The following is a 14,702-nucleotide window of genomic DNA, read 5'->3' as shown; positions in this document are numbered from 1 at the left end:
ATTACTTTGGGGATTTGTTAAGATGAGAACAGAAGATACTGGGTTCTAAATGTTTATTGAAAAAGCTGCTGGGTTGTTGTTGTTGTAAATAGGTTTATTTTGTTTTCAGAACTTAAAATGAAGTAGTTATGCCCATCATTTCTGCAGCAGGATTTGTGATAATGCTCAAGTAAATCTAGACAGAAGCAAAACATGGCTTCCTCTAGTTTTTGATACATGCATCTGACTGGAGAGAAAAATTTAATTTGTCTTGGAAAACTTCCACTCTTCTCATAGGTAGAACTGGAAAATATTCAGAACATGATGTTAAGTAAATTAATTTTTCATTTGTACTCTCATTGAAATTAATTATTACATAATGAGATTGATGTTTGTTATAAATAGTATAATTCTTGCTGGCATAATTCATTCATGCTGTTCTGCTATTCAGAAGCAGTAAATCTTTTAAAGGATTGACTTCCAACTTAGGTGGGGGAGGAGGGTACCAACAAGCAAACAAAAAATTGCTCATGGCATGTTTGAATCATTGTGTCGTAAATTTGTGTTTTTTTCTCACTTAACAGATATCACTTGGTTTATGCAAATGTTATCTGTACTATACTGTACAAGTTAGCAACTATTTACATATTTTTTTGTACTTGTAAATCAACTGTAAAAAAGACCAGCCTGAAAGCTGAACAGTTGGACTCATCAGTATTTAGAAACATTCATATTAGAGTAGATTCAAGGGTTAATATATTCTATTACAATTTTTTGCAAGAAATGTGAAGCATTGCTTTTCCTGCAGTATTATTAGATTTTTGGTTTTGTTCTATTTATCTTAGTGCACTTGAGCGAAATAATCTATAAGGAATCATCAGCTGTAACTTAATGGGAACTTAGGCACAGTCATCAGCAGATTTGCCTTTTACTTGGTTGGTTTTATTCCATACTAATGGAATAAATGTATCTACTAATAAAATGTACCTTGATAAGGTGTTTATCTTAGCAGACCAAAAATGTAAGGCTAAAAGTATCTACAATAACTCCCTCTGCCTTTGTTTAGTTGTGCTGGCCATGAAGTTGCTTCATTCAATGTTTTCAGGCTGTTCCAATGGTAATCCAATGGAAATTCATTTACAATAAGTAATGAGGAATTCCTGTGCTATGGCAGTGTGTCCAGGTTCAATTTAAAATATCCTGTTTTAGGAGTATGCAAAATAAAAAGCTCACTCCTAACTGCCTTCATCAGTGTGTCGATATAAACAGGCAGCGTTGACTGTAATGACTCATCTGTCATACCCCATTCCCAAAATATACACTAAGCCACTCCCGTGTGCCTTATTTACTATTTTAAAATATAGATACAGATGCAGCATTGTAGAATTTTTCTTTTAAGACCTTGGAAAGGCTAAAACATCTGCATCACTGCAACCACTTTTCTCAGCAACTATGGGGAATTCTCAAAATATCTTGTAAGTGCTTCTGTGTAATCTTGATACTTTTCTGATTTTTCTGTTGCTTTTCTGGTTTCCTTTTCTTGTTGCTTTATATTGACTGAAAGTTTTTCTACTGTGCATGGGGTAGAAAGTGTGAGACACTGACTGCTTGTATTGGTGAGCATGCACCTCTCAGCTGCAGTTGGAGCATTTATCTTCCTTTAGAGGTCTTGATCACTTCAAATAGGAATCATTGGAGAAAAACTACTGTGTACTGTGCACGCTCTTCTCTGGTAGTTTGTTTTTATGTTTTCTGTTTGCTTTAATTCTGGCACGTTCAGCTGACCTGTCATCTGTTTCTCCAACAAATTTAATAGGAATTTTAATCTGTGAAGTTATTAATTCTGTCTGAAAATCCTGCTCTTCACAACCTCATGGCTTTGACTTGAATCCTTTACCTTGAGGTGGCTGTTGTAATTTCTGCTCCCAGCTGTCCTCCATGGTCTCTGAGGTTTCTGCCCCTGCTCTGGATGGCCTCAGCTCCCCAAGCAGCTGCTGCATTGTTGCTGTGCCACACTGCAGTGTTAGGGCAGCACCAAGTATGTGCTGGGTAACCCTAACGCCCAGGGATGTCAGCTGTGGCATTTCAGCTGCCTCGTAAGTATCAGAGCTGTCCTTGTGGTGTGAGCAGGAATCTGAGACAGGGGCAGGAATTAAACAATCTATTTCAAGGTAAGTTTTGTTACAGCCCTAATTACTTTTCAGTTTTCAGTTATAGCTGCAAACCTCCCTCTTACATTCCTTCTTCCATGATTGATTTAGTCTTCAATTAAATTTTTGCCAGTATGATCTTTGTCTTAAAAATGCAAGTGATCCTGATCATGCAGGACTATTCTGGAAAAAAGTGTAGCTAAATACTCAGCCATCAGATATTGTATCATTTTTGTGCTCAGATTAAAGGTTGGAAAGGAAAGCTTCACATTTTTAAAATCTTTCTCTTGATTCCTTGGAATCAGCAAAACTCTCAAAGAGGGAAAAAATTGTTCCTGGAAGTCCAGTATCATTAAGATGCTGGACTTGAATGTGTTCCATAGAGGTAACACAGGAATCTTTCCAGTGTGGCTGAAAGTGGCTCAAGAAGAGATACTTCAGATAAAAGCTGTCAGTCAGCTTGCTGCCCTCCCCCAAGAAAATTTACCTATAAGCAAACTGTGGGATCTGATGGCTTAAAAAAATGTGTAAGCATTTCAATATGTTTGTAAGGGTCTAAATAAACAAAAGTTATTCATAAGTTCTTTTGTTTTAGGTGTTGAATTTTAATTGTCTTTTGGCTACTGTAATAATGGTTGGCTCTGCAGTTGGACTTCTGTTGCTGTTTGAAGGAATTATGTAACAGTGTCCTTTTGTTTGATAAAAGTAATCTCAAATCTGAGATATCTTCTGCTTTTTTATGAAGTTCTCTGTGAAGATAAACATGTCTCTTAAAATTAAATTCTGCATAACTTCACAGTCACAGGGTTGCAAAACACTTGTGCAGGATTTCCCAAGCAAAGTGATGTGAACATGTTATGTTGTGTGAAGGTACAATGAAGTGGGTGCATTTGGGATCCATTAATCTTCTGCAGGTTACATTAACCAAAGAGTGAATGCATAATGACGATCCAGTATTTCTGGATGTTTTGGAACTAACTATACATATGCACTAGAGATTAGTTTCACTGTGCTAATAACACATTATTTCATAATGTGCAGCCAGTTATCCCTTTTTCTACTTCTGTTTATTTAGAAACTTAGATGGATGTATGGTATCATCAAATTCCACTTGTACCAATATTTTTCAAGTACATTTATGGTCTGAAATCTTGAAAAATGCAGCAGTTCTGTACCATGATAATGGAGGCATCTCTTTTGCTTTTGTTTTGGCACAAGAGAATTTTCTGCTTTGTTTGCTGTAATGAATTCCAGTCTTGTAGAAGGGGTATATTTTTCCAGAATAAATCCAGTTGTATTCTAAAAAAAATAATCAATTGTTGAGATATTGTTCTTCTTTTTTTTTTAATCGCTTCTTCTACCATGATTTAGGGAGAGAGAATTTTGTTCAATAACTATGTAATGAAAATATTTACCTTCCTTGCTGGGAATTCCTCATTTTATATGTATGCAAGTAAATACAATTATTTTAGCTTTTTCTTATTACAGCTGCCTTTTTCTTAGTTTGCCATGTGTGTTTTTAGTATACAATTCCTTCTTTGGCTAAATATTCCTGTAAATAGATATTCTAATAATTCCTGTTTAAAGTAATGTAGTCAGTTGCACTTCTTCATTTTACTTACAGTTTTTCTTGCTTTACTCCCTAAAGTTCTCAACATTGCAGGCATTTCAAGGGTACCAAGGATACTATTATTCAGTCTATGCTGTTAGTCAAGGGTAGTAAATGAAAAAGAACAAAGCAGAGAGAAACTTTCTGGACATCATTTATAAGATGAACCTGCTCATTTTGTTATTTGCAGAATTCCATGTTGGTCTTCAGGTATTTTTCTGTAAACTTTTCCTATTTTTGACACTTAAAACAAATTGTTTGCCACAACCTAGTCATACACTGTCTGAAACTATTTGCTGATTGGTACTGTGGTTTGTAAATTTTAAAAGTAAAAAAACTGCATTTTAAACTAAAAATAAATCACAAAAGCTGTATCACCTTTTCTGTAAAAAATTAGCTTCACTAAAAAACCTCTTTTATTTTCTTTTAATTTAGCTGGTGAACTCATTCACACAGCTGTAGCTATGCCTGATTACCCAGATAAATATGAGTGAAAGGTAATGAAAGTCAAATTTTCCTCCATCACCCTGTTATTTTCATATACAGCTACTAATGCATTTGCCCCCTCTCTTCCAAAGTTTTCTCTCTTTTTCATTTTTATTAATTTATTTTGTAAATAAAATTCACCAGTTGCTTGTGCCTAACAGAAGAGTTCTACAATTTGCTGCCTCTGTATTGCCTGGAAGGAAACGAGTCTCTTGCACTCTGCTCAAATGAATGCTTGAAGCCTTTATAAGTAATATATTGTAAGTGGTCTGAAAATTAATACTTGGAGATAGTAATTGGGTTGCTTCCCCTTGCAGCTCAGTTAGGGTTTTCAGATAAAATAAAAAAGGATTAATAACTGAAGGGCACATGTATTTACTATATTTTTACTGATGTGTAAACTTTAAGGGAGCCCTGGGCCTGCTTACCCTTTTGTGGTCCTTCCAGCATGCCTCACAAGATAACATTCATGTAGAGTGCATCACTGTAGATGTGTCAGTGTTTATAGATATGTATCTCTAGAAAGATACCTGTTAGGTATTTAAAAGCATATTTACTGAAGTGTAAGTCAGTACCTTTAGCTATTTTCTGATAAGTTGACTGCTTCAGCGCTACGCATTGCAGGTTAGAAAAGAAAAAATGGAAAAAAATGCTCTCAAGATGCCTATGACTTGATGAAAAATAAATAGCTGTATTTTTATTTAGTTCTTATAAACTCAATCATAGTGCTTTTTGTTAATTACTTATTTTGGTTTCATATGGAAGTGCTGTGTTAGAAGTGAGGCAAATACGACACTTGATAGATTTTCATAATTAGAAACCACAACATTTGCACATCTTAAATTTATCTTTGTTAGGGTTTGAGGAGGGAAACAGTATTGCATTTGATTCTCAAAGATTTCTCCAAATTTGTAATTACAAAAGGATTTTAAGTGAAAGTTTTTTATGCAGGTGAACTGCTTATATTCATACGTACAACTATCTAACAAAAGAATACTGATCAGCTTTCAGTTGGTAAAATGCATAAGTAGAAATCAAGTAGCATGCTAAAAGATTGAGGTTGAAGCTAATTACAGTGCAAAATAGTTTGATCAAATTTTAATACTGAGTTTTGGTATTTTAATAGGCTCTTGTGTAATATTCAAACAGCTGAGCGCAAGTAAGTAAATGCTAGTGGGAAAATATTATATAATATAAAACCATATTGTAACTAGCTTCTTTGCTGAAAGCTACCATTTCTAGAAGTTGAATCTTTTTTGTATTCTACAGAATGTTACTGTTGTATGTGTGTTACTGAGGAACAAATCAACTTTAAATGTTCTTGTTTTCTGTCATATTAAGGTGCATTTTTACCATACTGGTGTAGCAAGCTCTTCCTAATTTCATCTGAATGCTTATCACATGCTTCTGGCAACGTATGCTTAGGCAGGAGAGATTTTGGCAAGAAAGCATGTGATTGCATGTTTAACAAGTCTTCAAACTTTGTTTTGAATTTCACCTTTAAAACAAAAAGCATTGAAGTAGGCCTATTGTTTGAATTACTCTCCTCCATTAAGAACATGAATCTTTACCCCTCCAGGCTATGTTCATTTGCATTTTATCTCTGCCACTCTTCCACACTTTTATTTCACTCTTGACCCTGTTTCTAGGAGATGTGCGAGTAAGAAGTCGGGCAGGATTTGAAACAGAGAGAAGAGGTTCTCATCCATACATTGATTTCCGTATTTTTCACTGTAAGTATTTAAAAGCAGATAAATGACAAATAAACAAAGGCTTCCATCAATTTTAAAAACTGAGCCTCTAAAGTAAAGTTAGCAGCTCTTATAGCAAGATGATTTTTTATACTTCTTAGGAAAATCTTTCATTCTAGTTCATTACCAAATGTAGAAGAGGAAAATCTTCACTACTAAATATTTTTTTAAAAAAACTATAATTTTAAACTCATTGAGTTTAGACCTGAATCCATATGAAAATGAAGATGTATCTTCTAAACAGCTACTGATGTGTGTGCTGTGTGCTTACTTGGCAGACACAATCAGTTGAGGAGAATACTTTTCTGTTTTTATAAAGCACTAGAAAGGCCCTGTCCAGGATGATGATTGAACAGAATTACAGTAATGTCAATATTCTTGACCTCATCATAATGAATTAACATTTACATCTACTCAGGTGCGTAGCTAGGACTTAAATTTTTGGACAGAGACAGATCTTAAATAAAAATTAAAGTTCTAGGAGAAAGTGGCAGCCTAAATTCTTTTGATTATGTGTTTGAGGAATCTTTTATTTTTTTCAGAAGTGTTACAAGAAGAATATTTTTGTAGAGAAAAAAGTTAAATTATCCATCCATATTGTTACAACTAAATTTGTCAGTAGTTGTAATATAAAGTTTTGACACCATCAAACCAATATGCAGCAAAAATGCAGGGGATCTGAGTCTTAATTAAATTATGCCAATAATTAAGGTATTAAGTGCCATAAAGGATCTATACCAGCATTGTATCAGCACAATTCCAACTATTCTGAATGCAATGGAGAGATTTAGTAAAGCCGATTTTATGGTAGTAAGTGTGGTTGTTGTAATTACCTTATGAATAAAAATGAGTGGCAGAAACTGGTCTTATACTCTGATCTTAACTGAAGTTATAATTTTGAAAAATAGATAATTTCTAAAACTCTTAAACTCTTAGTTTTGTTCAAAAGTTTCATGAAAATAGGTGAGAAAACAAAGTTTGAAGAGTGTGCTATGTAGATTTTTTTCAATATAGAGGATAAGAATTTCATCTCAAGTCCTGATTGAGTATAATAAATTCTCTGCAGAAATAGCATGCAATTTATGAAGTACATAATTGTCTTTTTGTGTATATATATATATATATATCTGTGTGGCATTTCATGCTGATATAGGAAAATACTAACAAGTATTAAAATAACTGCCTGTTAAAAGGCAGCCAACATATGATATTATTGCTGTTTTCAGATTAACTGTTTTTTATGGTCCTCATCACACTTTTTCTTTCTATCCTGATGATTGTGCATCAGGCAGATCATGACTAGTCAGGAAAAGGATTTTCACACCCTTTCTCCTTGCCCCTACTTGTTGAGACACAGCCACCAGCTTTTAGCAACACCACCTGTGGTGTTTAATGACAGCAAAAAATATTGCTAGGAGGCCCAAAAATTTCTTTGGCTTTAACTTCCTTCTCAGGTCAGTTCATCTGTTAGTTTTCAGAGTTGTCATATTATAGTCAGATTTTTTGCACTTCAGGACTGTAGTTTGTTGAAGAGGTGCTCTTTGACTTCCGGGCTCCTGCCACATTGTGGAGTTTCTTTCAAAGTCAGGAATTCAGCACAATCTCTCACCATATTAGTAGGTTATCTAGTACTTTACATAAATGTGGGATTCTTTTTTATCCATAAAAATATTTTTTTAATGCAATGATAATTTAGTCCTGATCAGTGTTTCCTTAATTGTTTTAAGTCTAAGAGATTTAGTAATGCACTATGAGACTGCCAGTAGAGAGAAGTTGCAGGAATCAGACTTGACCTAATTTTTAGGATAGTCTCCCTGCCCGTTCCCCTGCCTTCTCCTGGTTACTTCAGAAGGAGTTGATTTTGCCACACAGAGGTAAATGTGGCAAAATGTAAATGACTGAAAAATACTCACCCATTCGAGCAATAACATGTGAGAGGAGTCAGTTGTCTCTTCTTTCCTTGGGGCAAATACTGAACTGGAAGGGGTCTCTTTAGCTGAAGCAGACTAAACCATCTGAATGTTGCTTTTTTTTTTTTTCCTCCCCACCACAGCTGTATCCTGAACATCAGTAATGCATGGACATGCTTTCTCCATGCTTTCTCCATTGTGTTTGTATAGTTCCACTGTAAATGTCTTGTACTATCCACTAGCTATATTCTGTGGTTCTAAATTGTTTGCAATGATCATTGCTTATGTGTTTTGCAGAGGATTTATATAGTTGCTGTCAGTCACAGTGCTGAAGCATTAGTGCTGTTCTGTGTTTTGCTTAGCTAACTTTGGTTGTTCAGCATTGTTTTCTTTTTCTGTCAATGATGTTTGGAGAAGAGGTTGAATATCTTTCAGGAGGGGTAGGTAATAATATGCTGACTAGTCTCTTCTCTAATATTTATTGATAGGCTCTTAACCCAGTATTTTACTGATAGGTTGGAAGAGTAGTGAATTTTAAATGCATTACTTTGCTTCATAACTATTTGAACTCATAGCTTCAACCAGTGTTGCTGAAGTGAAGTTTATCAGCACTTATTTCTAAAGATTACTTCTGTATCTTCTTGGGCATTATAAGCTCAGCATCGCTATCTTCATCCCAGAATTCTGTAATTGATACATGAATATTCAAGTTTCTAACCTGTCCAGAAGTATTCTCAACAGTAACTTTTAGGAAGTTTGATTTTAGGAAGATGGTTGGAAATATATTGTTGTTGTTAGGACAGTGGAATGGGAGTAATATCTGATATAATAGCTTTATTAAATGCAGGATTTCACTGATGATTAAGCTAACTTTGTTCGATGGTAGTTTTCCTAATGCATTATCTGTTATTCCAGCAGTCTCCTTTTTATAGGTAATTGCAGGAACTACCAAGAAGAATAGCTTAATAAATTTTTGTTTTAACAACACTGCTTCCTGGTGAATGGGCAAAGTGAGGATTATATTCTTCGTGTTGGTTGGCAGCTGGTTAATGTTATCAGTTAGTAGGTTTTCTGTTACTGTGTTCTGTTGGTTATGCCTGAGTGGGACCATGGGCATAACGTCAAGATGACATCTTAAATCCACCATTTCTGGAAAGGAGAGAGCAGCCAACTTTATTCCTCTGAATTTCTTCCTCAGCTTTCTTCCTCTGAATTCACTGTTGCACAGTAAAATGCATACACTGTAATGTTTTATTGAAGAGACTGTAGAGCATTGGATCTACTTTTGACTCCCTGAGAAACAAGAAGAGAGTTTTGCAGTTCGCTTTGAGAATGCAACATGTACTGTTTGGTTTTCAGGGAAGCTATTGAAGAAGTGATTGCAGTGGTTATAATCTTACTGTCTTCTGGTTTACCAGTAGGCTGTGGTTTACACGAATACTTCAAAATTTTCTTTACATTACTTGAGACATCATATCCAGTAATTCAGTCTTCAGTGTTGTCAGAATATGTTGATAAAAGCTAATGTGAAACAAAATCTTTGATAGAAGAATTGGTAAGTGACAAGATAAAAATAATCCTTTATTTCAGAAATAGTAAACCAGTAATAAAGTTTTAGGCTTTGCTTTCTTGCTATTGAGAGGTTGTCAATAGTGTCTATTTTTTATATATGTATGTATGTATGCACACTACACATAAGAAATTTTGATTGTTGGAGGTGTTCCTAGCATGCACAAAGAAAGGCATATATAATGTGCCCTAATCATTCTCTGTTTCTCCTGAAAAAAACCCCAAACAGTGAGTGTGCACAGTGATATGTACAGTATGTTATAGTGAGGAAGTGAAGCCAAAATGAATAAAGATAAAATGAATAATTAAGATAACATAAAAATATTGAGAAATGTCATATGCCGATACAGCTGAAATTAAAGCTTTTAAGCTTCCTTTTAGGAAAGGATTGTTGGATATAGTCTGGAGGAACCACACAGGACAATGAATACTTTGGTTTTGCAGAGAAAAAACATGGTTTTCTTCTTGTTTCTCCTGTTATGCCTGGCCTAGAATAAGTAAGATCTTGTCAAAAAGGTTTTTAGAATTCTCTCATGCCAGTCTCATCTGAGCATGCTTCTGTGGGGAGATGATGATGCCATTACATGGGTGGCCTCTGTTTTGTGTTTTATAGATAACCAAATCTGTCACATCTGTGAGTTAAAATATCTTAGAAAGAAGAAGGGATTTTGAATTAGTCAGTATGTGTTTGGTAACATTCAGGAATGCTCAATTTTGAAGAAAATAGTTGCTTGCAGACAGCGTAATGGTACAGTATAAGACTTCATCGAGACTTAGATGATTCTCCTTAACTGTGTATTGGAGCCTTTTTAGGGGGAAATGGAAAGAAAGGAAGAGATATTTTTATAGGTGATGGATAAATCTAATTCTCTTCCTTGAGAGTGCAAATACATGATGAAATTTCAGAGTTTACCTTCATTATACAACCTTCAGACTGTTTACTTGGAAATTACCATTTGTGGAATGTATTATAAGCTATTCTGAGATCTGGCAAAAATGTCAGCATGTGCTGTTTCAAGGATGTTTTTAACTTTCTGGTTCTTAGCTCATGTACCATTTGAAAATGGTTACCTTGAACAGTGAGTTTAGACTTCCCTTGGCTGAGATTCCAGAATTCAAAGAAGAGACAAGAGTGCAAATCCAAATGGATTGCCTGAAACAATTTGAAAAATCCTTGTAGCAGCAGCTAATGATGCTTTTGGTGATACCATCTAAAAGATTGAGATAAACTAAGCAGAGTCCAGATTAATTTCAATGCCCTTTCTGTTTCAGAAAATAGAGCAATTACCTATTTGGTTATGTTTAACAGGAATTATCTGTCTTGTTCAGCAGTCCACTGTGAAGAAGGGTGAGTTTCACAATGAGTAAAGTAATGCAGGAAGATTTATGTGATCATAGCTTGAAGTATTTGTTTCCTTTTGAAAATGCCATCACTGAGGAGTAAAAAGCTTGTACTTGAGAGATTACTTCAAAAGCTGCCTTTCTGTGAATAATACAGTACTGAATTTGTCTTCTAATTATTCACAGTCCAGATTATTCAAATAAATTGTGGTCCACAATGTGAGAGAAATTTTGACTTTGATTTAATTTGGAGAATGCAGTTACACAAGGGGAAATCAGAAAATGCTCCAAATACAGTTGTATTGGCCAAATGAAAAGAGCGAGCTTGAAGTGAACTTGGTTCGGGAAGATGTGGGGATAAAAAGTTCTAATTGAGAATATAGAGCAGGTTTGTTTTTTTTTCTTTTGTTATTCTAGATGTTTGTTTTACCTACTGTTTCTTCTTTCCAAGGTACTGTAGAACAGTCTGTGTGCTCTGGAGTCTTACACAGGTACAGGCCACTCTGTATTTCATTGCTGGCTTAAGTTTGACCATAGAAGAAGACAGTGATATATTCTATTTTTTTCCCCATTTCTTCTGAACCTCTCCAATGAATTCTTTCTCCTAGTACCTTATTTAGAAAGGCTTTTTTTTTTTTTTTTTGTATGCTGGACAGTTTGGTAGAAAATACCTGAAAATTCTTTTGGTTTCATCTGCGCTCCCAGTTTGACTTTCTGTACTGACCATCATAAAGTAAAGTAAAGGCTGGTAAAGGAAATTCATTTTCTGTTAACCATGATGGGTTGTTTTTCAATTCTTTTATTTCTGGTGATGAAAAATAGACAAAAAAGATGAGTTGAGAGTTCTGTCATTCATTTACTGTAGAACTGAAGATTTCTAGGACACCAAAGAGAGGTGGGTTTTTCTGGGAAGACAGCAAGAAAATGATTTGGCAACGATCTGAAATATATTATCCTTTTGGGAAAAGAGTTAGGAACCATTATATGTCAAGTTCTTCAGGAGGATCAGTATCTTGATTAACATGGCATAACCCATTTTGTAAAAGGCTGTGTTTGTATATATTTTGTATATTTATGTTCTGATGATATTCCTCTAAATAATTAGCTTCAGCGAGGTTTCTTAGTTTACGGTATGCTGTTGTGAATTGCAGATTTGTCATGCCCTATGAGTGGATTAGGGTTAAAAAATCCCCAAAAACGCAACTGCAGGATTGCTGGGCTTATGATTCAGTAAACTGGTATGGAAAGACTGCTTTGTATGTAGTTTCCTAGTCCTGAGATTATTGCAAAATGTTACTCATTTAAGCACAGAAATGGCAGTGTTTAATTCACTTAATTTTGTATCTTTCCTGAGGTGTTTACAGAAATTCTAAGATGAGCCAAAATTCAAAAGAGGTAAATTAGTAAAGTCCTGTAGATACCTTTTCATGATGTTTTTTTTTACACTTCTACTGCTGTGCAGTGACTTATAGTGCCATTGGAGAATTGGCACTTGTTTCATACTGAAGTAGTCTAATCCCTTCATTTTGAGCAAATTCCCCTAAATTAGCTCTGCTTTGAGCAGAGGATTGGACTAAAGGACCTTCAGAAGTCTCTTCTGTGCCTTCCCACCTAAATTATTCTATGGTTCTGTGCTTTGCTAAGGCAGTAAGATCCTTTTGCTCTGTAAGATCCTTCAGAAGAAGTTATTTTAGGTGGTGGTGATGCCTAGCACTTCCCCTCCATTGGGGACCATCCGATGAAAACCACTAGAGTTTCTAAGATAGTCGTGGTACTGCTAGACTTTCTTGAAACCTTACTTTTTTTCTGATTCCACTCAGAAGACACTTGTAAAGCCATGTTTATTTCATTAATCCTTAACCCACAGCATATTTTCCAGCAGTCATTATTATTTGGAAATTAATGGAAAATATTTGGAAAATAAAAAAATATTTATGAATGTGTATATAGTTACATATTGTACATTAAAACCAAAACAGTATGGCTTAATATTTTTTTAAGCAGAAGATGAAGTGTAGTGCCTTGCAATGATGCTAGTCTTCTAAGTGGTTCTAAGAAAGACAGGAACTATAGGGAAGTAATTTAGACCCCAATAATCTAAATTAGTCTTTTTATGTAACTTTAAAATACTTACTAAAATTATATCTTCCAAATGAAGTAATAGTTTTCTAGAACACTTGAATACTGAATGTTGTAAAAATATTTTAAAATTCAAACCATGAGTGGTAAACATTCAGGGGAGTTAAATAGCAGTACTTAATTTAGAAAAACCCACAAACATTCATGGATCTAATATAGTGCATTTCTTAATGGTTTGATGGGAATAGATGTGAAATTAGAATGGTTATGGGTCCCTCTAGTGGTGGGAAATGCTAGATCCTACTTTCAAATTATTAATAAATTGAAAATTATTTTTATTCTGGAAAGATGGATCTTTAGAAAGGTGCATCCTTAGATGGTTTTAATTGGCATCTAAAATGGAATATTTCTTTCCAACAAATATTTACAGGTAGTGGAAATTTTCAGATGTGTCAGGTTTAGTGATAGTATCTGCTATGTCAAACTGTTAATTGTGCAGTTGGGTTAATACAAAAAATTCACGAGAGATCACTTTGTTAAAAGAAGATAATTCCTTCATATTTTGGGGGAAAAGCCTTCTCTGGTGGGCCAATGCTCACCTCAAAGTTCAGTTTTTACATCCAAACATAGGAAGGATCAAATACTCAAATCCTTTTTTTTTCCTTAATTTTTTTTTGTGGTAGTGATACCCAAGATCCTCAATTAAGCCCTTTTTATTGGTGTGTAGCAAAACTCAGTGCTTTCTATAATGGATAGTTTTCTATCTGCCTTTTAGGCTGTAGCAAGGAAGAAACGGAGGTAAAGTTCTTAAAGCTGGATAGCCTTGTTTTAGCCAGATTACTGTCAGAGGGTGTAAGTCTGTCTTTGCATTATAAGAAAATTGAAGTACATTGCTAGGGTTTAAGGTTCCATTAATAATTAAACCAAATGATAATTGTCATTCTTCCTTTTGTGGACTGTCCTTAATATACAAAAGATAGAATAATTTTGAGGCTAAATCCATCAGTATATTGGGATCTTTTAAGTGATTGTCACTTGTCTTTACTTACTTCAGCTTTTTATATTGGCATGAGAAAAATAAATATTTAATACCCTTGTGAAATGTGCTAAAACATTTTATTTTAGGTTTTCATGAAGTTAAAGGATTGGGAGTGGGAAGAGATTAAAATTAGTGTCTCGGAATACAGATGAAATCTGTTGCATGAAGGCGACTTGTGTTATTTTATTGCTATATATACATCACATTAGCAAAATAACTGATATTAATAACCAGAATTGCTTCTTTTTTTTATTTCAGAGAAAGGAATTTTTTTATTATACCAGCATCTCACTTAAGATGCTTAGAAACAAGATTATAACCATTTTTATCAAACAAACAAAAAGCCCCAAAACCTGTGATTGATGCTTTGGATGATAACTCGAATTTACAAAGGAATGGCAAGAGGAAGTCATAGGACAGCTGCTGTTGAGTAGGCACTAAGCCCTGCAGTTCACCTTCTGGTTCCTTGCACCAAAAGCACTTCTCAATGCTATAGTGTCTTCTTAACCTGCCCATCATCCCAACTTTGCTTTCATTCTCTTTCAGTTCAAAAAGCTGTAAATATCAAATTTATTTTACTGTTCTAATTTGTCCTTAAACTGTCCTTGTGAGCAAATAGTCAATATTGGATATTAGAAGGGCATTTAGCACACTGCAGGCTCCAAATGAAAGTAAAGATGTTTGGGCTGGGAGATGTTTTTGCAGCATGCTTGTTCATGAGCAAATGCAGTGCACTCTTCATTCTTTAGTCTTCTTTCCATAATCTATACATTACTGAGCCTTGGTTTG

The 14,702-nt window shown here is 34.6% G+C and overlaps 1 protein-coding gene across 2 annotated transcripts in view; it reads left to right on the top strand.

Moving 5' to 3' along the window:
• Nucleotides 1-14,702, top strand: part of PDE7A (phosphodiesterase 7A) — a 75,942-nt gene that overhangs the window by 41,684 nt on the left and 19,556 nt on the right. The window contains exon 3 of one of the 2 annotated variants that reach the window (XM_054638327.2): nt 5,874-5,957. The exons of the other annotated variant lie outside the window; for it this stretch is intronic. Within the exon in view, the coding sequence (XP_054494302.1) occupies nt 5,874-5,957 (84 nt within the window). The remainder of the gene's footprint in view (nt 1-5,873; nt 5,958-14,702) is intronic. 2 annotated transcript variants of the gene reach the window in all.

This window comes from Agelaius phoeniceus, chromosome 1, assembly GCF_051311805.1.
Source record: "Agelaius phoeniceus isolate bAgePho1 chromosome 1, bAgePho1.hap1, whole genome shotgun sequence".
NCBI lineage: Eukaryota > Metazoa > Chordata > Aves > Passeriformes > Icteridae > Agelaius > Agelaius phoeniceus.
This window is presented reverse-complemented; position numbering and strand designations above follow the sequence as displayed.